The 24,930-nt window shown below is 37.5% G+C and overlaps 1 protein-coding gene across 2 annotated transcripts in view; it reads left to right on the top strand.

Annotated features, from left to right (window-relative positions):
• LOC5572358 overlaps positions 1 to 24,930 on the top strand; it is a 305,718-nt gene that overhangs the window by 259,463 nt on the left and 21,325 nt on the right. For both annotated transcript variants that reach the window (XM_021849977.1, XM_021849978.1), the window contains exon 5: positions 15,225 to 15,360. In XM_021849977.1, the coding sequence (XP_021705669.1) occupies positions 15,225 to 15,360 (136 nt within the window). The remainder of the gene's footprint in view (positions 1 to 15,224; positions 15,361 to 24,930) is intronic.

Raw genomic sequence — 24,930 nt, 5'->3', positions numbered from 1 at the left:
AGATCCTAACTTTTTTGTTTATCGTAATGATCGACTTGATGGGGCATGTGGGGGAGTTGCAATCATCATTCATAGGCGTATAAAACATCAACTGTTTTCGTCATTTGAAACTAAAGTTTTTGAAACTTTAGGTGTTTCTGTTGAAACACAGTTTGGTAAATATACTTTCATAGCTGCCTATTTGCCTTTTCAATGCTCTGGACAGCAAGTTAATTGGCTTCAAACTGACTTGCGAAAATTAACTCGCAATAAGTCAAAATTTTTTGTCATTGGTGACTTTAATGCCAAACATCGGTCATGGAATAATTCTCAAAGTAATTCCAACGGCAGAATTTTATTTGATGAGTGCTCTTCAGGATATTTCTCAATTCAATACCCTGATAGCCCCACATGTTTTTCCTCTTCTAGAAATCCATCTACGATTGACTTGGTCTTAACCGACTCTAGTCATCTTTGTAGCCAATTAGTTACTCATGCTGATTTTGATTCTGATCATGTCCCTGTTACATTTCAAATATCGCAAGAAGCGATTCTCAATCCTATCAGCTCCACTTTCAATTATTTACGAGCCGACTGGAATATATATGAAACGTATGTTGACTCTAATCTTGATGTTAACATTTCTTTAGAAACTAAAATTGATATTGACAATGCTCTTGAAACTTTAACAAATTCCATTGTTGAAGCCAGAAACATTGCAATTCCAAAATGTGAAGTAAAATTTGAATCCGTGATTATAGACGATGATCTTAAACTCTTGATCCGTCTTAAAAACGTGAGGAGAAGGCAATTTCAACGCACTCGTGATCCTGCTATGAAAATTATATGGCAGGATTTGCAGAATGAAATCAAGAAACGTTTTGCAGATTTAAGAAACAAAAATTTTGAAAATAAAATTTCTCAATTGGACCCCGGCTCTAAGCCCTTTTGGAAATTATCTAAAATCTTTAAAAAACCTCAGAAGCCTATACCGGCATTGAAAGAGGAAAACAAATTATTACTAACTAATTGCGAAAAAGCTCAAAAACTTGCTATGCAGTTTGAAAGTGCGCACAATTTTAATTTAGGACTTACTAGTCCAATTGAAAATGAAGTTACTCAGGAGTTCGAAAATATTCTCAATCAAGAGAACGTTTTCGAAAATGCCTGGGAGACTGATTTGGAAGAAGTGAGAACTATTATTAAAAAATTCAAAAATATGAAAGCTCCTGGCGATGATGGAATTTTCTACATCCTCATCAAGAAACTTCCAGAAAGTAGCTTATCATTTTTAGTTGATATATTTAACAAATGTTTTCAATTAGCATATTTTCCTGACAAATGGAAAAATGCTAAGGTTGTTCCAATTTTAAAACCAGACAAAAATCCTGCAGAAGCTTCTAGCTATCGTCCAATCAGTTTGCTTTCCTCCATCAGTAAACTTTTTGAAAAGGTTATTTTGAACAGAATGATGGCCCACATCAACGAGAATTCAATTTTTGCCAATGAACAGTTCGGATTCCGCCATGGACATTCGACCACTCATCAACTTTTACGTGTAACAAATTTGATCCGTTCCAACAAATCTGAAGGCTACTCTACTGGTCTTGCTCTTCTAGACATAGAAAAAGCATTCGACAGTGTTTGGCATGAAGGTTTGATTGTAAAATTGAAAAATTTTAATTTTCCAACATACATTGTTAGAATAATTCAAAGTTATCTGTCAAATCGTACACTTCAGGTTAATTATCAGAACTCCAGATCTGAAAGACTTCCTGTAAGAGCTGGTGTTCCCCAAGGCAGCATTTTGGGACCAATATTATACAATATTTTCACATCTGACTTACCTGAGTTACCTCAGGGATGTCAAAAATCTTTGTTTGCGGATGACACAGGCCTCTCCGCCAAAGGACGAAGCCTGCGTGTCATCTGTAGTCGATTGCAAAAAAGTTTGGATATTTTTTCTTCATACTTGCAGAAATGGAAGATTTCTCCTAATGCTTCCAAAACTCAACTAATAATATTCCCACATAAACCAAAAGCTCTTTATTTGAAACCTTCAAGTAGACATGTTGTCACGATGAGAGGGGTTCCAATAAATTGGTCAGATGAAGTTAAGTATCTAGGACTCATGCTAGATAAGAATTTAACTTTCAAAAATCACATTGAGGGCATTCAAGCCAAATGTAACAAATATGTAAAATGTCTCTATCCCCTTATTAATAGAAAATCAAAACTTTGTCTTAAGAAAAAAGCTTTTGATATTCAAACAAATTTTCAGGCCAGCCATGTTGTATGCTGTACCAATATGGACTAGCTGTTGTAATACCAGGAAGAAAGCTCTGCAGAGAATTCAAAATAAAATTTTGAAAATGATTCTGAGGCTTCCTCCCTGGTATAGTACCAATGAGTTACATAGGATATCCAATGTTGAAACATTGGAACAAATGTCAAATAAAATAATCAATAATTTCAGGCAAAAATCGTTACAATCTACTATTGCCACGATTAATGCGTTATATGTTTAGGTTAAGTTAGGTTAAGTATATTAAAAACTTTTTTTTTTCTCTTATAAGCAGGTGAAATCAACTCACCTGTAAAAAATCTGAACTGCTACGGCAAATGAAATGTAATATGTTGTTAACAAAATGTTAATAAAATCTTAAATTTGTTTTACCAAATTAGGATGATAGTGTTGTCTAATAACACAGATATAACCTAGATATAAGAAAGAATGAATGTAATGTTTGGAATGATACTAATAAAAAAAAAAAAAAAAAAAAAAAAAAAAAAAAAAAACAGAAGATCATATGTTCAATCCCAGACCCGTCCCTTTCGTTGTACTTCGTAGTTGTATCTTTCATTTGCTTCTATCTTTCACTGTTAATCTATCGTCTGTCCCAGGGCTCAACTTCCACAACTTCAAATTAATCGTAAACAACAAATCAACGAGTTTAAACATTCATTAATCATATTCAAATAAAGTCATCCGTTATTATTTTCTGTTTTTTGTATTCATTATTTATATTAATAACACAAGACCTCGTGAACGGCTATTAGATCACACGGTGTGCTAAAACATATCTTTAACACGCATGATGATTCATGCTTTCAAATTGACCATCATTTCTCACGTAAACGTACACTCACCAAATATGATCAGCCCATGACAGTATGCCGCTCATTATATAATCAAAAATTCAATTTTTTGCTTCACATAGCCATCTCATACGAACGCTTTGTATTTTTGTTTCTGACAACCAATTAGAATAAGATATCTGTCCATTTCTGGAATATGTTCATTTCTGAGACACATAGGCTACACACTGTAGTATATGCTTTATTAATGTGCTTATACGAAAAAGACTTAAAGGAAGGTTCAATGTAACATGACTAACAGTGAATGGCAGACATTGCAAAATTCGCTCTCATTTGATTTTGAAGCGTTACGTGAGAGATAATCTCAATTTTTCGAGGATTCAATTCCTGTGTATTTTTAATATGGTTTTAAACACAACATGATAAACATGTAGTGCTTTAACTAGTCTACTCATATATTTCGCATTTTGAACTGTCTCATTTCGAATAAAAGAGCGGGATTTCGTCGGATCAATGAGGTGTCCTCACCACAATCATTAGGTATATAGATGAAGAACAAATGCGACGAAGGTAGCAAATCGATCCGACGTAATCCCGCACTTTTATTTAGAATTTCACACTTATGAAGGGTAAAACAGACACAGCAGTTTCAATAACTAATATTAAACATATATTTAGTTATAGATAGGTTAATGAATCTAAGGGTACGGTAATGATGTGAGGAAAATACACCCAATCAACCAAAGCATTAATTCAATACAATTCTGCATAAAAAAAACTTCACAAATATAGCATAATATTGTTGGTGACTTCCACACTCAATCTGTTCGGTAAAAATAACTGGGTTTTGGAACTATAGAAAAAGTCAGCAAACTAAAAAAAATGTCAGAAATCGAAAAACAGAGATTTTTCACTGAAATTTTGCAGAGAGATTTCTTTTTTTATCATGTATCGATAAAAAATAAAACATTGTGAAATTTGCTTTTCAATTAAAGAGTGGCGAAAGTTTTCATTTTACTGACTTTTTCGGTAGTTCCAAAACCCAGTAAAATTTTACCGACCCCAGTAATTTAATCTAAGTGTGTCCATTATTCAGTAGAATTATATTGATTAGATTGATGAATTGTACACAGTTTTCGTTTCACACTTATGAAGGGTAAAACAGACACAACAGTTTCAATAACTAATATTAAACATATATTTCAGTATTTAGTTATAGATAGGTTAATGAATCTAAGGGTACGGTAATGATGTGAGGAAAATACACCCAATCAACCAAAGCATTAATTCAATACAATTCTGCATAAAAAAAACTTCACAAATATAGCATAATATTGTTGGTGACTTCCACACTCAATCTGTTCGGTAAAAATAACTGGGTTTTGGAACTATAGAAAAAGTCAGTAAACTAAAAAAAATGTCAGAAATCGAAAAACAGAGATTTTTCACTGAAATTTTGCAGAGAGATTTCTTTTTTTATCATATATCGATAAAAAATAAAACATTGTGAAATTTGCTTTTCAATTAAAGAGTGACGAAAGTTTTCATTTTACTGACTTTTTCGGTAGTTCCAAAACCCAGTAAAATTTTACCGACCCCAGTAATTTGATCTAAGTGTGTCCATTATTCAGTAGAATTATATTGATTAGATTGATGAATTGTACACAGTTTTCGTTTCACACTTATGAAGGGTAAAACATATATTTCAGTATTTAGTTATAGATAGGTTAATGAATCTAAGGGTACGGTAATGATGTGAGGAAAATACACCCAATCAACCAAAGCATTAATTCAATACAATTCTGCATAAAAAAACTTCACAAATATAGCATAATATTGTTGGTGACTTCCACACTCAATCTGTTCGGTAAAAATAACTGGGTTTTGGAACTATAGAAAAAGTCAGTAAACTAAAAAAAATGTCAGAAATCGAAAAACAGAGATTTTTCACTGAAATTTTGCAGAGAGATTTCTTTTTTTATCATATATCGATAAAAAATAAAACATTGTGAAATTTGCTTTTCAATTAAAGAGTGGCGAAAGTTTTCATTTTACTGACTTTTTCGGTAGTTCCAAAACCCAGTAAAATTTTACCGACCCCAGTAATTTAATCTAAGTGTGTCCATTATTCAGTAGAATTATATTGATTAGATTGATGTTTTCGTTTCATTGTTGTAGCTATGGTTCGACCAGAAATACGCTTAATTTTCCTCTGAATGCATGTACATTGAGCTGCATTGTGATATAAAAGAAGTATAAATCGAATCAACAGTTATTTTTTTGGAAAATCGTTTGATCTCATAATTTGTATTAAATTAGCGGGATCTGGTGCACTTATAGTACCACCGTGCGGGGTGACATTGGGCTTAGGGGGTGGCTTTGACCGCCTTTTTCGATGCATTTCATGGATAGTATGAACGTCAAAGAAACAATCTCTGACCATCTTGTGGCTATGTATCACGTATTATTATCACAATGTTTTTTCTTCCTATTCTGGCATTAGTTTGCTGTAAAAATAGTGGCCCAAAGCCACCATGGTCCAATGTCACCTCAAACGACCGCTTTTCATACGAAGTGTCTGGACACCGGCCTTATATCAACCAAAATCCGACAACTTTTATGCATGGAGTATGTAAAAAACGGCAGAATTATGGATTGTAAGCGATAAAAATAAAAATTTAGTCTAAAAACACTGTGAAAAGGGCTAGTGTCCGGCAATTCTATGCAGGACGGTTGTTAGAAATTTAGCGTGAAATATTTTGCGTTAGGGCGGCGTTCATTAAGTACGTAATAACTAGGGTAGGTGTACCAGTTATGGACATAGTGGTTCCCTATTTCGCCATACGTGATTACTTTAATGTCGTCATATTTTGAAATTTTGTTTGTGTTGTAAAAGTTAGATTTGAGATATATCTTACTGTTAAAACATTCAAAAAAGATTTAAAATGTGAAAGTTATCAAAATTTCACATATGGCCAAATAAGGAACCACAATGGCCATAACTGGTACACTTTCCCTATATTCGACCTCACCCATGTAAAATCACGTTTAGACATCTAAAACTAAAAACGCTCGTTTTTCGGAATCTGAACCAGTGTGCGCTTCTGCTAGCCCTTTCATTCTCGTAAAATGTCCAGTGCTGCGGTACGGGCATTCCACTATCTGCAAAAGTTATATTCACATTCGCATTTACATGAACCTCGGGACAGGATGATTGTTGATATGTGAGGTTTCTCAGCTGCCTCGCATTTCCAATTTCCTTTTTGGGAATAGTATTCTGACCTGTCCATCCGATTCTATGTTCGTCTACCTAGTCAAGCAGATACCATCGTCAAGCATTGGTGAAGTGAAATTCTGCCCCCATCGCCTTCCGTTCCACCTTCAGCCGGATTGTTTCCTTAAGTCGAAAACGAAGAAACATTGTGAAGACCATTGGTGCGAAAAGCAGAACAAGCGCGCACAAGCAAGACTTTGAATTCATTTCCTAAATTGATTGTATTTTTACTGGGAAGGAAATTTTCCGCCCCAAGTCAACCAACCCCAGGACCGAGCTGTGAGGCTACAAAGACTGGACGAAGGTCGGTCGATCTAGCCCACGTCAAAGTGAGGAGGAAAAATCGAAACGAAACAGAACAGCCGGAAATCCCTGTATTTATCGGTATCCGGTTTTTCGTACGCAGGTTGGCGCAGGATTTTCGATAGATTGACGAAGCTACAATCGTTGGCGTTTGACGTATACGGGGAGGAGTTATTGCCGTATTGATTTGGTAGTTAATATTTATCAATCTTCATTTTTATAGCCTCACGGTTGAGAAGGTTTGTTCGGCGAGGCTTTTCCTCGGGCTTTGATGTTATCTAAAGGATCGAATCTTGCACAGCTATTTTGTGCAATTTAAGGACGTGTCTTTTTCCCCTATGGAACCTTCCAAGAATATATATTGGAATGAACAATTGAATTGCCAGATAATTTTAATTTTATAAGATCACTTATTCTGCGAAATGAGTCTACAAAAATGTTCATCAAATGCGTGTAGCGTTAGGAAAACAAACGCTAATATACGAATTGTAAAACTCGTATTTCCGAATACATATATCGTATGGTTAACGAAAATCTCTCCCGAAAGGTGAAAGGAACACTGATTGAGAAAAACTGTTGATGAAAATTCAATAATAGCTTCATTTCCTTCCAATCAATGCACCCCTTGATTGGAACTTGATTTTTCCTCATTAAAAATAAAATTACCGCCCGAAGATTCCTTCCAACGATTGATAACAATACCCATACCCGAACACATCGGCACCAGATTGCCCCACGGGGAGAAGGGTGGAGGGGCGGGTTGCCAACAATAAGCACCGTAAATTCTGCATCCATGCACAGCACAATGAACGGTGTGCAACAATCGGCTTCCAGGAGCGAAGACTTTTAGAACACGAATACAACCAACACTCGGGGAGCTCAAAAGGAATAAAAAGTGTCTTTTCTGAAGAGACCTCCAGAAGCGACGCCACGGTGCTTCATTTACTGTGATTATGCAAAAAAAGCAATCAATAATTTAAACACCAGTTAATTTATAAAGTTGTTCCACACCTCTGGAAGGATTTTCGTTTGACGAAATTTCGAGTTACGCCCTTTTGATGGCGCCTATTTACAGGCTCAATCAGTATGAGGCATATTATATTTTTTATTTTTTCGTCATTTGAAACTAAACTTTTTGAAACTTCAAACACCCAAAGAATATTCACTTCATAACTGTCTATTTGCTTTTTCAATGTACTGGGAAGCAAGGTAATTTGCTCGAAACTGACTTACTGAAATTGACTCGCAAAGTCAACATTTTTTTGTCATTGGTGACTTTAATGCAAATCATCGCTCATGGAGTGATTCGCAAAGCCATTCCAACGGCAGAGTTTTATTTGATGAGTGCTCTTCATGATATTTCTCAATTCAATACCCTAATAGCCCTACATGTTTCTCCTCTTCTAGAAACCCTTTTACGATTGATTTGGTTCTAACCGTCTCTAGTCAGCTTTGTAGCCAACTGGTTACACACGCTGATTTTGGTTCTGGTCATGTCCCTGTTACATTTCAAACATCCCATAAAACGATTCTTAATCCTTAAGCCGTGCGGTTAGTGCCAACAAGGCATTTAGCCGCATCGTGCTAAGGAGTGTGGGTTCGATTCCCGCCTCAGGCCGAAAAACTTTTCGACAGGAATGTTTTCCGACTGTGCCACTGGGCGTTGCATGCTAGTCCGTTGTCTAGTGTGGTGCTTCCTTTAAAGGGCAAACAGCCCACTGGAAGTATTAACGTGTAGTGTCTTTTTAATCCTATCAGCTTTACATTCAATTATTTGAGAGCCGACTGGAATACATATAAAACATACATCGATTGCCATAGCGGTAAACGCGCAGCTATTCAGCATGACCATGCTGAGGGTCGTGGGTTCGAATTCCGCTGGTCGAGGATCTTTTCGTAAGTGAAATTTTCTCGATTACCAGGGCATAAAGTATCTTCGTACCTGCCACACGATATACACATGCAAAAATAGTCAGTTGGGACGTAACACCAGAAAGAAAAAGAGAAAAAAGGATTGAAGTCCTATTGGAAATCAATACAACTTTTCCGACAAATCCAGGCAAGCTTTAACAAGAGTTTGTTATGTTATGTTTTTGAAAACTTTCAAAAACAATTTTTACCCTTCAGAAGGGCGTAACATAAAACTTCGTCTAACGATTTTTGTTTCTAAAAAGAGGTGTAGAATAACAATTTAAACCAACTGGCGTTCTGCATACAAACTGGAGTTCTGATGACTATTTTTTATAATAACGATAAATGAAGCACCGTGAACGCGAACAAAAAAGCGTGTTCCTACACCCGACACAACAACGCGGACCAGGAGCAAAAAAAGATGATAAGAGAAGCACCTTTTTATAAATATATTTCACAGAATGTGGCACTTTATTGTTTGCTGAAGCTGAAGCGATGGGTAGAAAAATGCGATACATCTGAGACCGTTTTTTGAATAGAGATGATGCTTTTTCTCCTTGGTCTTGCAAGAGTTCTTTCGTTCGTTGTCGTCTAGGTGTGGCTCATAAGGATCCCGTCAGCCGATGGCTGGCAGGGAAAAAAAAGGATCCGAGATTGTATGAAAAAGATGATAGTGACAAGAAGGTGGACTACGGCAAGGACTACATCTTCTGCGTCTGATAAACTATTCACAGAATAAGTCTTGCACTGGGAACAAAGAATATTCTCCATTGGCCAAAACATTCACTCAAGCACGTTCTTCGGCTGAACCCCACTTAGTAAGCCACTAGAATTATTTACTTGCAGTTCTCAGTTCTACCTCGGTATTTAAACGGCAGGAAAATAATTGATTTATTGCTTCTCTTAAGCATGCACTGTCTCTGCTTAGCGATACTTTTATGTGCAACAAAAAGGCTTTCTGGCCCCAGGTGTTGTGGTGGAGTCTGAATCCGAAATTGTCGGGGCAAAAAATGAGAAGAAAACGGGGTATAAATACGTGGGTAAGAAAATCTGTTACCGATATTTATTATAATTTGATTGGAAGCGATAATAATAATCCTGGGTCTGGTTGGATCAGTTGGGCTTCACGGTTTCTTTGGGAAAGTGAAAGGGTGAATTCTTACAACAACTTTTTCATTTTCTGTGCTTCCCAGCATCGCTGCTCTAGAAGCTACATCATGTAGGTTCAGTTGAGTCACTAATTCAAGAATTCTTTTCACTTACGTAGAAATAAGGCCGATGCTAAAAAAGTGCGAGTTGAAATATTTTATAATATCATGTAATAGACTTGATACACAAATTACGTAACGTTTAAAATCAAACTGTTATGTCAAAAACATGATGAGGGCTGTAAGTTTGATTCCCACCGGTCGAGGATCTTTTCAGGAAGGATCTTTTTCGACTTCCCAACTTACCAACAGAGTATCTTGTGTCCGCCATACGATATATGTACGAGTGTAGAAATGCTCATTTGGCAAAGAGAGCAGTTATTCATTTGGCAAAGAGAGTAGTTAATCAAGAACACAAAGCTAAGATGCTGTGTCCTAGTTTTTTTTCTTCTTTTTTTTGCTAGTCGTACAGTGGATACTGTCCAAAGCTCTAAACTAGACTTTAGATAGGAAAGAGGACGTAATCCTTCTGAAGCAGTTTACCAGACGTACAAGCAAATATGACTTCCAAGAAGACACTGTTGCGATCTGTCTCAGAAGGTTACGGTAGAAGGTGGGAAACGTTCTTTTCACACTATCACTTCACTTGATAACTATTAGATTACTTCATAGCACTATTCACTGGTATTGATATCATAATCTTAATTATCAACAGAATTTCTACTAACAGCGTCACCATTATCTATACCAATTTTATTATAACCATCACATCTATAACCCAGCCACAACACAATACTACTGCTTCATCAAGTTTAAAGTAGAAAACTTCTCATTAAAAAACAATCAATGTAATAAATAAATCATATCAACACTCAATATCATTATCTTCATTAGGTACATTTATTTAACAGTCAATATCAACAGACTTCAAAAGCCCTAATGATAGAATGAACTAAAATTAAAATTTAAAACATTTTAAAACTTAAATATACTATTCTGCGAAATGTGACACAAAGCGCCGACGCAAAGTTGACCGAGGTAGGTGAAAATCGAATGATGCAGAAACTCGGTTGAAAACGCGCTGACTTCCACCGTTCAAGCCATAATTAGTTCGATGAAGTGGCGTTCTCAACATAACACTGTTACGCAAGGCTCGCGGTTGTACGTTTATGTTGATCTGCTGTAGTAAATAGCTGCAGTATATTCGGCCTTGCAAGATGTAAGCAACCAGGAGAGCTCTTGACGTATCCCTACGAACTCGAAGCAGCTCCAGACCAATCAGCCGGCAATTAAAGTAGGGTCCTTGTTGCTTATAACACTAATATTCCCAATATCACCAACTATCATCACTCTAATAATCACCTTCTTTATAGCTTACTAACATTAACTTACTTACTTACTTATGGGTCCTGGGCACCCATTCTGGTGCATAGGGCCGACGTGAAAGATTTCCATCCTAGGCGATTACCAGCTATCGCCTTGACCTGCGGCCAGGTCAAATTGCCGTCGACTTCTTTTATTTCTTTGTTGAGGCTGCGCCGCCATGAACCTCTGGGTCTGCCTCTGCTGCGATGTCCTGCTGGATTCCATTCCAGCGCTTGTTTGCAGATTTCGTTTCCGCCCCGACGTAGAGTGTGGCCGACCCACCCCCACTTTCGTTGTCGAATTTCGGTTTGTATCGGTTGCTGGTGGCACCGACGATGGAGGTCAGCATTAGAAATCCAGTTGTGTGGCCACCATGCCCGAATTATATTGAATCACACGTCGCGAGTGCAATTTGTAATCTTGTGAAAGCAAATTAAGACCAATAAATTACGTTCCGTTCGTCAAAGTACGTTCGCGGTTGTTGCATGTTCTCTAGCGTGATCCGACGGCTAAATTCAGTGCGTTTAAGTGGACTAACGAACTGCAGGCATCTGTTGATGAACACCTGCAGCCGTTGATTGTTCTCCGCTGATACACACCACGTTTCACTGGCGTATAACAGCACAGATTTGACATTGGAATTGAATATTCGAATTTTGGTGCGTTGACTAATCTGACTGTTCTTCCAAATATTTCTTAAGCTCGCAAAAGCAGCCCTAGCCTTCTTGATCCGTGCACCTATGTCGAACTTGGTACCGCCGTCAGACGTCAGTTGGCTACCAAGATATTGGAAGTTTTCGACGTTCTCCACTGTTTGCCCGGCTACTGTAAAGCTGGAAGGGCCGGCCGTGTTCACATCCACCGATTTGGTCTTGTTGACAATGATGTAGAGACCTGCCGCTGAGGAGCGTTCGGCAAGATCGTCTAGCTTACTCTGCATATCAGAGCGCCGTTGAGCTAGTATAGCAATATCATCAGCCAAATCGAGATCATTTAAGTGCTCCATAGTAATAGGCTGCCACAGCAGCCCACGGTTTTGTTCACGGTCAATGGCGCCTATCAGGATCTCGTCAATTACGATGAGGAACAGTAGTGGTGATAGTATACATCCTTGCCTCACTCCAGCTACAACCCGGATGGGTTCAGACAAGACCCCGTTGTGCAATACTCTGCACGTAAAGGCCTGGTACTGCGCTTCGATGAGGCCGATGATTTTCTCAGGAACACCCTTGCGTCTCAGGGCACCCCACATATTTTCGTGATTGAGTCGGTCGAAAGCTTTTTCGTTGTCAATGAATACCATATACAGGGACTCTTGGAATTCATTGACTTGCTCCGAGATGATACGGAGCGTGACAATATGGTCCACACAGGATCGTCCGGCACGGAATCCCGCTTGCTGTCGACGGAGAGTCGCATCGATCTTCTCCTGGATCCGGTTCAGGATCACTTTGCATAGAACTTTGAGAACAATACATAGCAACATGATGTCCCGCCAATTATCGCATACAGTGAGGTCACCCTTTTTGGGTACCTTCACTAACACGCCTTGCATCCAGTCGGCCGGAAAAGTCGCGGTGTCCCAGATATTGCGGAATAGTTGATGCAACAGTTGAGCGGATATTGCGGGGTCTGCTTTGAGCATCTCGGCTGATATGCGATCGACCCCAGGGGCTTTGTTGGATTTCATACTTTGGATGGCTGTTTCTATCTCATGCAGTGATGGAGCTTCGGTGTTAACGTGACTAATACGCCGAACCCTAGGCGGATCATGCTGAGGTGTTGGTGGCCGGGTTGACACTTGGAAAAGTTGTTCGAAGTGCTCAAACCAGCGTTTTAGCTGGTCAGTGGGGTCGGTTAACAGTTGTCCAGTCGTGTCTTTCACGGGCATCGTCGTATTCATCTTTGCCCCGCTAAGGCGTCGTGAGATAACGTAGAGAAGACGAATGTCGCCGGTTGCTGCGGCTTTCTCACCTTCCTCAGCAAGGGAGTCCGCCCACGCTCGTTTGTCCCGCCTGCATGAGCGCTTAACTTCCCTTTCTAGAGCCGAGTATCGTTGACGGGAAAGTGCCTTGGCTCCTCTGGTTTTCGCCCGCTCTATCGCGGCTTTGGCTTCTCTCCGCTCCTTTATCTTCCTCCAGGTTTCATCGGTAATCCACTGTTTTCTCCGAGTGCGTAGCTCACCCAGATTATTTTCGCTGGTAGTGATGAAGGCATTCTTGATGGCGGTCCATTGCTCTTCTACGCTGCCACCTTCCGAAATATTAGCAGCACGAGTCTCCAGTTCTTCGACGAAGGACCTTTTCACTGTGGCATCTTCCAGTCGGCGTGTGTTAAATCGACGTCCGACTCTTTCCTCCGGTAGACGAATCCGCGCAATGCGCAGACTAGCGATGGGCGATTTTAAATCGATGTTACGAACATCGATTTTTTTGTTCCGAATAATCGATTTTTTGAATCGATTTCAAGATCACTTAAAATCGAGCAAATCGATTTTCTTCATTCGATTTCTTATTTCGATTCAAAAGAATGGAATTGATTAGATTTTTAATGAGTTGATAAACCGTAAACCTAGTTTTGAACCTGCCTTGAAGCGGTTAATGTATAATTTACAATTTCGAACGTTATTTAATTGATGAAATTTTATGATTGAATTTGGTCTTATTTTGAGATCATGTTTTTGTAAATTTCCATATGAGTTTGAAAATTGAATCGATTCAAAAACATCGATTCAAATGATTCGATTAAATCGGTGAATCGATTCGACACATCGAATTTGAATCGATTCAGTAACATCGATGTTCTGGTCAAATTTACCCAACGCTAGCGCAGACGCACCTCGCCGATGAGGAGTTGATGGTCGGATGCGATGTCAGCGCTACGTTTATTCCGCACATCAAGAAGGCTCCGTTTCCACTTTCGGCTGATACAGATATGGTCAATTTGATTTTCGGTAAAGCCGTCACGGGAGACTCACGTGGCCTTGTGAACCGGACGATGGGGGAAGAGCGAACCCCCGATCACCATGTCGTTATTGCCACAAAACCCTGCCAACAGTTCTCCGTTTTCGCTCATTTCTCCGAGACCATGGCGTCCCATGACAGGCTCATAGCTCGAGTTGTCAGATCCGATCTTCGCATTGAAGTCGCCCATGTAGATCTTGATATCACCCTTCGGAATCTTATCCACGACAGCATTGAGTTGACTGTAAAAGTTCTCTTTGTCCTGCAATTCGGCAGCATCGGTTGGCGCATAACATTGGACTATGGTAAGGTTTCGGACCCGTGTTCTAAATCTGGCGACGATTATTCTCTCATTTATAGGCTCCCACTTCATAAGCGCGGCGTAAGCTTGGGCGCTGAGCAAAAAGCCAACCCCACGGTGCCGAGGAGCGTGTTCACCTCGCAGGCCAGAATATAGCAGAATCTGTCCCGATGGTATTCTGTGTTCTCCAAAGTTTGGCCAACGGACTTCGCTCAGTCCTAGGATCTCCAGCTTCATGCGACACGCCTCGTTGGCGAGTTGTGCCAGTTTACCCTGCTGGGCTAGGGTTTGTACGTTCCATGTTCCAATTCGTGTCCGTTGTTTCTCGCTAAAAGTCCATTAACCACACAAACTTATTCGACACAAGAACGTCATCTCACTATATTATCACATTATCACTATTTTCTTAGTAACATGATCAAAACCAGCAACGGAATTATTCATATATCTTCTTAAGGTGATCCCACCGAGAGGCTGAAGGCCGCAATAATAATGAGAACAATGTCCTGCAACAATGAAGCACATCGCACAGCAATCACAAGTACAGAGTATACTAATCACTTACACTAAACGAGAAAAATCCAACCTCGGCGAATAAACTGTTTCTAATTTTTACCGCACCGATAATATGTCATTGCTAGGATCTGTTATAAAAAGAAGTTTGTTCTTGACGTTGTTTGAAAACTCTAACCGACACTATCATATTATTAAAATTGTATTTAATTTGATAATTTGTGATAATTTTTTTTTTGTAGACGTGGATATAGTAATGGAATAGACCATAAAATAAATATAAAACTATATTTTTAAACATATTCAATTCTTTCAAATTGTAATCAGTCGTATCTAATCAACATTATCCGTCTTTTTTTCTTTTGCAGAGAATCAGCTCGTCGAAATCACCCGCTGGCCTGCGAGTGCGACATTCTGGAAACATGTTCGATGCGTCTATCACTGCTGCAGATGACATTCGGCAAACATATCGAGCGGAAGCACTGTTGCTTCTTTCCTGGCGGGGTGAGTTGTTTTTTTTTTCTTATATTTCCATAAGCCAGTGTTGCTCAAGCATATTTCGGTAGCTGTGGGCCTAATGGGAAAATTGAAATTGTAATACAAAAATGCATATCCATCTGACATCGATGAACTTATTGATGTTTTATGATCTGAGAAATTTAAGAGAAATTATTAAGTTATACATTCAAACTCTCCAGAAAAGATTTTACGATATTGTACTTGGAAATTCGTAATTACGATCACATATAAATTTCTCAAAACCTAATTAAAATGTTAACATTTTTTATATATTTTTTTTTTCCTTATAAAACTTTCAAGAAATGCCTCTTTGGTTATTTTTCAAAGGCTCGATTCGTTTTTTCGTCATATGAAAAGTAATAATGGAAGATAGCGATCCCAAGTGCTGAAATTCTAATTGCACAAATTATAGCAATTTGTCCGACCCACAAAATATCCCACTGGGGCGGACCATATTGAAAAACAGCCTTTCATATGACATTTTTACGTTATGCAAAACCATCTTGACGAAAACACAATAGAAAATCAAACCCTTGAGAAAGACCTTAAATGGGTTGAAACGTCTGGAATGATTTAAAAACCTTCACACCAAGACTGCTAAGCCTATTTCTCCCAAATAGTAAATCAATACCACAGTCGAAATTCAATAAGTATAGAAACCTTCTGTTTAGTTTGAATTATCAATGTTTGAATGACTATATGCGTTTCATAGAAGGGCTAAAAAAGGTCCAAGATACCTTCATTGATGCATTGATGCCTACAGCCGGGCGTATTGTAGAGCACCACCTTTGTCGGTATAACCCGTAGAGATAGTCGGGTTTCACATTTCGCAAACGCGAACCCGACCCGTACCCGACTTGTTTTATTCTTTCAAACCCAAACCCGCCCCGAACCCGAGACAAAAATTGAAAAGTGAATCCGGACCCGACCCGAACCCGAAAAATTTTCGCTTTCACACCCGAACCCGACTCAAGAAAACCCCGAATGGAACCTGAGTTCGAAAAGATGATAAATTCATCGTTTCTGATGCATAGGGTAGCTTTGAGGTTGTTACTACCGTCGTGCGGGGTGACATTGGGCCATAAGAGTAACTTTGGGCCAAGATTTTTACAGCAAACTGAAACCAAAATAATGAAAACAATGTAGCGAGCTTCAAGAATACGTTATAAATAGTCGCTGGATTGTCATGGATTAGTTTTTTCATTCCCGTACTAGCCATGAGATGCATCGAAAAAGGCGGTCAAAGTCACCCCCTAGGCCCAATGTCACCCCACACGACGGTATGTGCAAGGCTGGGAGCGAATCACTTTTTAGTGACTTGGTCACTTTTTTTAAGCCAATCACTTTAAAGTCTCTTTTTAAGCCATTTCAACTAAAGTCACTTTTTTCGTCAAAAAATCACACCAACACCAAGAACCAACACCAGAATAACTTCATGTCAGTATCAAAATATTGGTTTATGGGTTCTTGTGAAAAAAGTTTGGAGAAAAGTTAGTCTTTCATAGAGTTCCGCGTAATTTGTAATAGTATCTAAGGTATTATTAGAATGGTGTAAGTTCATTGTTACGAAACTAAAGGTTTAAATATTTAGTACTCTTTTTGAATATCTAATGCATAGTCTTTTATTAGATTTTTTTATATCTTGTGGTGGATAATTAGATGTTCATCTTCTATCTACGTTTTAAAATATAAAGCACATTAGCTTTTAAAATTTTACAAAATTTATAATATAGGTATTCAACACTAAAACGTAAAACGAAGAATAATTATTTATTGTTCTATTTAAGATTAGAAGCTAATCATACTTTTTAGGACTGACTTGATTTGCAAACCAAACCTTTAAAAGTGGCCGGATCTTGGCTCTAACCTTGGCTGATAGTATACAGGTTTTTACAGGTATAAGGTTTTTATGTCGGTCGAATTTATCATTTTCATTGAATTGTTCATGAAATCACGCATGCTTTCTTCAATGAAATGTTTGGTGTCGGATCCTCTTCTTAGCTTTTTTGAATCACTTCGGCAGGATGCTTTTTGAAAGCCACAGAGCTTATATTTGACAATAATATGCGTGATATTTAAGTATTTTAATTGCATAGTTTATTACAATTCAACCGACTATAATCCCCAATGTCAAGTGAAGCATGAAAGTGTCAACGTATTTCGATTGTAATATTGGAAGCTTAGTGCTAATAATTACTTTAAGATCATATTTCAGAAGAACAGCCTGTTAAGCCTATCTTCTTTATGCGAAATGTCCCTTTGGCCAAAGGTACCTCCCATCAAACTTACTGATGGAAAATTTCACTTAGGCTTAAGTCAACCTTTTGTTCTCCCTTAGTCGGCGTTCGAAGGACGCGTCTATCATACATTGGTTTTAGGCAGTATTTCAATCATATTCGAACTTCTATATCATTTTTTATTTGATTAATGCCCAAGTAGGGAGCTGGATCCTATTATTGGCACTTTCGATTCACTTCGGCAGTGGAGTTTTTTGAAAACTACTGACTGAGCTCATATTTTGCCATAATAGGCATTGAAGGCATTGAAGAGGAAATCCCCCTACCAAAGTTAATCATGGAAGTGCCCAAGGAACTCTGCACCCTATTACATTTTGCGTAATCTTGATCTAGTTACACAAAATATTGGCCTTTTTAGGTAAAAGCGTTAAGGCTAAGTATCCCGTCATTCGTCTTGGCGAACTGTTGCATAGCAGGTCGCAATTTCAAAGTAATAAATATCAGTCCTCATAAAGCATATTGATCCGGTGAAAGTATTTCTTATACGCTGGAATGCAGAAAGTATGCTGATACTTTTTCAGATGCATCAATGCAATACCAACTGATTTTCTTTAATTCAAAATTGTGACATGATCTGCAACAATCATCATCGACACGTTCAAATTTCAATGACGGCCTACTCGCCTTAAAGTAGAATCTAATAGAGCTAAATAGAAAGCATTCTTCAGTGAATCTTACATTTGACGTTACTTCATCTATACGCCTATAATGTTTCTAGACTGAATATTAAATTCTTATCGAAATGAAGTCATGGAATAGTTTTGGGATCTACACAGTTTACCAGTTTACAATGAATTAAATTTTAGCAACTTTTAAAATGTCAATTTTTGGGATGGAAATGTGAAACGATAAAAAATTTGTTTTAACAAATTTTCCAAACGCTTATTAAAATTTACAGAATAAAATACTTGAGTGATCTTTCGAAAAGTTTGAAAATCTGATAAAATAGGATTTTTTACATAAATGGTAATAATTGTAGGCAATGTCTTGAAATTTTGGAAGCACAATAAAAACTTCCAACTACATCTACTACCTGCAGTAGATCATGTTGAATACTCTCTATCATATTTTATACGGTTTGATTTTCAAGTCACTTTTAGTCACTTTTTTGAGAAACGAAAGTCACTTTTTAGTCACTTATTTCTCAAAACTGGTCACTAAAATAACTTTTTTCGGTACCACTTTTTGCTACCAGCCCTGGCGTATGTGAACAATTCTCACCAAACTCGACTTAAACCCGACTTTTTTCAAGTCCGAATCCTGGCCTTCAAACCCAACCCGATTCCGAACCCGAAAACCCGGGTTCGGGTCGGGTTTCGGGTTTGAAAACCCGAGATCCGATCATCTCTAATAGCCGGATACTTTTCCAGTTGCCCCGAAAATTTAGGGTCGTCAGATCCTCATCCACTGCGTAAGGCCAACGTATTCGTGGTCTTCCACAAAGTCGCCGACCTCTACCTGATTACCCTGCTGAGTATTATGTTCGCAATTCTTTCTTATGACATCCGTACTAAGTGACTGGCCCATTAAAGTCTGCCATATTTCACGCGCCTAATAATATTCGCTTCTTTATGCACTTGATACAACTCGTGATTCATGTTTCAGCGCCACACACCCTTTTCCGGAAGATTTTTTGGAGAAATTTCTGAATTTCACCAGGATATTTCGGTAAGGATTCTTAGATGTATCCTTCAAAAATCTTGCGTGAATTCTTTTTCGAAGGTATTTCAACGAAAATGGACAATTTTATGAAAAGTCTGTGAAAGAATGACTGGAATAATTCTGAAGAAATATTCGGAGTTAGATCTGATGAAAATTTTAAGCAAATTTTATGCAGAATTTATGAAGAAATTTTTGAAGGAATATTTGGCGTAGTGTCACGATTAATTTCCATAGAAACTATTCAAAACATTCCTTAGAAAAAAAATCTTTAAGGAATTCCTTATAAAACTTTATGTTTGTTTATTTAATATGCTTTGTTGAGTATATTTTTGGTCACATTATAAGGCCTCTCTAGTTCCTATTTAAAAGAAAAAAAGTCAGTCGTTGCAGTCTTGCCCTAGGAGCTTGTTCAGCTTTTTTTTTAAAGAACTCCTACAGTGATTTCCTTCCACAAATCCAGGAGTTCTTCCAAAGAATAGTACAGCAGTCCTCTTATTTTTTGAGGGTCCCGAACTTCTTTCTGAGATGCTTAGTAATTTATCAGATACAGTGCCCGTTCGATTTTGGCAAAATGCAAAAAAAAATCATGTTGCCAAAAACAAACCGTGCCAAAATTAATCGGTTGTTGTTATTGAAACTTTTATCACCCTAATAATGATCACGAATTAAATTTACCTATTTTGAACGTGGTTAGCTCCAAAAAAAAAAAAAAAAAACCACAAAAACATTGAGATGACTGACTATGATCCATTTTTTCTGTATAAGGATTTTCATCTTGCCAAAATCGAACGGTAAAGCTGCCAAAATTGAGCCGTGCCATAATCGAACAGACACTGTATTTTTTAAGAAGTTCGCTTAAGGATTTCTTTAAATATTCTTGGCTTTCAAAGTGCGACTAATATTCCAAAAGTTATCGAAACGAAAAATTCGCGTGCTCTTCCGTATTTAAATCACATAGAAAGAGAAACCTGAAGTTTTGACTCAAATATATTAAAATTGGCTCAAGTGGCTCAAGCGACTCTAAGGTGAATTCTCAAGGTATTGAATATGATCGTCGGTTAAGTCTTTATTACTTTGTTATTTTTAACCTTTTTGAACCTTTTAGCATCCTTAAATTAAATTAATTAAATTAACAGTTCTCCTTAAATTAAATTAATTAATGGTTTGTGGAATATCAAATTTGTCTAAAACTAAAACTAGTCGTAATACACGCTCAATAAAGCGTTCTGGAAAACGTGAACTGTCAAAAATACATGAACTATCATGAACGTTCTCGTATGGACCGATGCACGAGTTCACTAATATGACGTTTGAGCGGTGCCGAATTCACTAGTTGCCATGGTCACGTAAATAACACGGCACCGCTCAAACGTCAAATAGTGAACTCGTGCATCGGTCCATACATGATCCAGTTCACGGTGTATTTTTGCTTGTTGACGAGTTCACGCCTGCTGTTCACGCATAGGAGAACGGATTTTTTTCTGTGGAAAGCTAGTTTTATCCACATTTTTCATTGAACCTTTGAAGCTACATCCTTTCTGTAAATGATGCCACTAAGTTTACTATGTGTTCCAATTGAAATATAAGACATATCACGTGAAGAAATACCCAAGATTTATCAAAAAGTGGGCTTTTTCGCAAACTGTTTAGCTAGCTGGCGTACGAGGGGTCCACCAATTTGAGAAAACCGAAAGAATCACCCTTAAGTTTTATCGAAAACTTGCGATCAGTGACATAAAATTGGAATTCTAACGATGGGTGCCGATGGCGGCCTGGTTTCAGCGAGAATTGCTCAAATATGGAAAATAGCTTCAAGATGTTTTTGAAGCTTTAGTAAATTATAAAAAAAAAAATACTTTTTTTTAATTATGATTCGTGGTTTACGGCTAACCAACCGAGTGGAAGTTCAACAACTACCGAAAAACTAAACATTACATATGTACCAGTTACGGCCATAGTGGTTCCCTATTTCGTCATACGTGATAACTTGAATGTCTCCACATTTTGAAAAGTTTTGTGTGTTTTAGCAGTAAAATATAGGATATATCTTGATTTTAAAACATTCAAAGAGATTAAAAATGTGAAAGTCATCGAATTTTCGCTTATGGCCAAATAGAGAACCACTATGATCATAACTGGTACACTTTCCCTACTTTGCTCTTAGATGAAATGGACAAATTGATGTGAAATTTGCGAAAAAGTTACACGTCTCCTTCTCCTCGGTGAGAATCGAACTCACGACTCCCTGTTCACTAGATAGGGCGCGTTACCCCTACACCACGAGAGAACTCATGGACGCAGAAGTTAACCTGAATCCATTTTCGGCTCAATAATTACGTGGTCCTCTTTCGCAAAGCGCACCTCTTTCGGAAGAATTAAATCTAAATCTCAATATTTTTGGTTCAAAATTTGAGGTTTCTCTTTTTATGTGATTTAAATTCAGAGAAGTACCTTTAAAAATTTACGAAAAAGTCTCTTGGTAATTTTCTGAGGGAATCGCTAGAGAAATCCCTAAGACAATTAATAATCAAATTGCTAGAAATTTCTGGGATAATCTATTACTGCTTGGATCTTTGAAGGGAGTCCTGGGCAAAAAGCTGGAATACTCCTGAAATTATCTTTGAAGATTTCCTGCTCGAAAGTTTTACAAAAAATCAGGAAAAATAGGAAATTCTAAGAAAATCGGTAGAAGATAGTTAAAGATGTTTTTTTTTTGTGAAATCGCAGAAGAAATTCACGGCTAAATTCACCCAGAATTTTCTGGAAGAATATTTTGCGAAATTCTTAAACGAATCGTCTGAGGAATCTCGTGTCTTTTTTGAAGATGTATTTAGACAAATTATTGTATCTTGAATAAGTCCTTATCGCAAATCATACTGGATTTCATAGGAAAATCCATGGAACGATTTATTGAGAAATTTATAGAAGAATCACTGGAGCAAATCCTGAAAAGAAAAAATCCCTAAAGACACCTCAAGATCAGTTTATGGAGGCGTCCTTCGAGGAATTCTTGGTTTTTGGAAAAACCCGAAACAGAAATATGAAAGGAATTCACAGGAAAATGATGATACTGGTATCGTAGAATTATCGTAGAAGTCCTAACGGAAATTTTAAAGAAAGTCTCAGAAAAATCAGTCCATGTACTCCTGGAGAACTTTGAATTTCGATTAGAAATCTTTGTAGAATCTCTGGAAGTAATTTCTGTACGTTCCTTAGAAAATGTGCCTGGCGAGAAAATAGTAGGAATTGCAAGGGACATATGGGGGATAGCACTTTTGCCTTCTCAATAATTTTGGGAATGGGAAAAGTATAATTTCGCCCCCACAATATTGCTGACCATAACTGTCCAACTTTTACCCATCTAAATTTAAGTTATTATATAAAAAAAACTATTTTCCTTCCATCAAAATGAATTTTAAGCACCATTCAAAAGCTTAACACCTCGGCCAGCAAGAGTTGGGCCTGCTCAGTTGAAGTGAAGTTTTCCATTCGGCTGATTGATCTTATTGTCTGAATTTCAGCAGAAAAATGCATTTTTTGCCAAGAGTATTAAAGCAAATTTGTAGATGTTGAACATGTTCTGATGATGGAAGAAATAATTCCACCGTAAAAACTGCAACTTTTGTAAGTGCTTTTGAAAAACATTATACAATAGTGGACAGCATAAAGCAAACATAGGCTTTTTTTCATACAAAATGCTAAAATTTGGAGGCTTAGCTCGAAATTTACGGCTTTTCATGAACAAACTTTTAAATTATCACAAATCTTCAATTTTAACGTAAATTTCAAAATTTTGCGTGGTATAGTGGTGCATCAGTACTCATAGTGGGGGGTTCCATAATAAATCAATGGATTGCACCATTAAAGGAACCATGCTTAAACATACCTCCACTAAAGGAACAGTGTTCCTAATAGTGGTGCAAGAATTTTTACAGGGAAATTTTAAAAGAATGACGATTTTCATACATTTGAGTGATAGATGGAATTGTAATCTATCGATTGATACCTTAAAATCACATATTTCATTGTTTTAACAGCATATTAAGCTATTTTCCATTAGGGCAACTAACGGTATAGTTGCCCTATTTATTTGACAATTTCCTTCTAAAATGCTGAAAGTCATTTGTCTCTGTGTCTAATAGTTTCCAAGATTTAAATATAAGGTAATATGCAAAATCATAGATTTTTTTCTCAATCACGATTTAGTGGTCCTTTTGGGTCGAAGGATGCTCCGAATGGTATGAAATTTGTTTTTTCGTACATCATGCTAATGACCATTTGACCAAAAAATTGTTGAAATCCGTTATGGCCGATTTCAAGTCTTTAATATTATCATCATTGAGTAGTTCTAGTCTAATATAAACAAATTTTCGTACATGCTAGTTGTTTCCAAGAAAGAAAAAAATGTATTGCAATCCATTTGATACATCACTTCAGATAAAAGAATCCCACCCCGTAGCCTCTCCATGCGCAAATATGTTCTACAAGTCTACATAACATCGCGCCGGAAACAGATTGCTCCTGGAGGGACAATTTGCCGATTTTTCTTTCGTCATCGTCGTCGGTGCCCGTTTTCGGACGATCGGCACAGGATAAAAAAAAAACGATTTCATTGCACTTCTTCCATTCATCAATGAGTGCCATTATTCCAAGTACCATTGAAATATGTCTGACTGGGGCGATAAATCTCGACCCCAATGTTGGGAGGCTTGGAGGCGATAGCAGGAGAATGCAAGAACAGCAGGTCTTCTTCTAGCGAACACTTCCGTGCGATAATTTGGGGTCATCAACTGAAAAAAATAAACAAAAGTGTTTTGTTAATATATCTGTAATTGCATGCTAATTGAAACTCTTTTTCTTCTTATTGACATTACGTCCTCACTGGGACAGAGCTTCTCAGCTTAGTGTTCAATGAGAACTTCCACAGTTATTAATTGAGAGCTTTCTTTGCCAAAATTACCATTTTTGCATTCGTATATCCTGTGGCAGGTACGATGATACTCTATGCCCAGGGAATTCAAGAATATTTTCATTACAAAAATATCCTGGACACCTTCAGCATGGCTTTGCTTTGTAGTCGCGGACTTTAACCACTCGGCTAAGGAAGGCCCCGTTATTACTCACTCGAAAAATAATTCCTTACTGTCTTAAGTATTTTGACAAAACAGGTTTGAATATTTTTTAATAAATTTGTACTTAAAGTTGTGACATTCTTTGAAAGTTACATTAAAAAACATGACTGATTTTCTCAGCATTGGATCGACAACAATTTTAAAAATAAATCTTTGAGCTGGTTAGTGGAATACCTATAAGTAGATGAAAAGTACTATACCATTTAATTTCACTAGAGTTTGTATCCTTTGACAGATACGCGTATTTCGACCTCAACTGTAAGTGTTTCAGTTAGACGTGATATGTAATTTTGGGGATGTTCCTAAACTTTTGCACCGGGGTGTATGTATAGTTTTTCGTATGCCGAGATTTATCTATAGGGCGGTAGTGGTAGTAAAGGAGCGATAAGTGAACAAGTTTAATCTTCCCCCGGTGCTACCGATGGCGCAACCATAGAAAGCGAGTTCAAGTAGAAATTTGAAAT

Source organism: Aedes aegypti, chromosome 3 (assembly GCF_002204515.2).
Source record: "Aedes aegypti strain LVP_AGWG chromosome 3, AaegL5.0 Primary Assembly, whole genome shotgun sequence".
Lineage (NCBI taxonomy): Eukaryota > Metazoa > Arthropoda > Insecta > Diptera > Culicidae > Aedes > Aedes aegypti.
The sequence above is the reverse complement of the archived record's forward strand: the minus strand, read 5'-3'. Positions and strand labels throughout refer to the sequence as shown.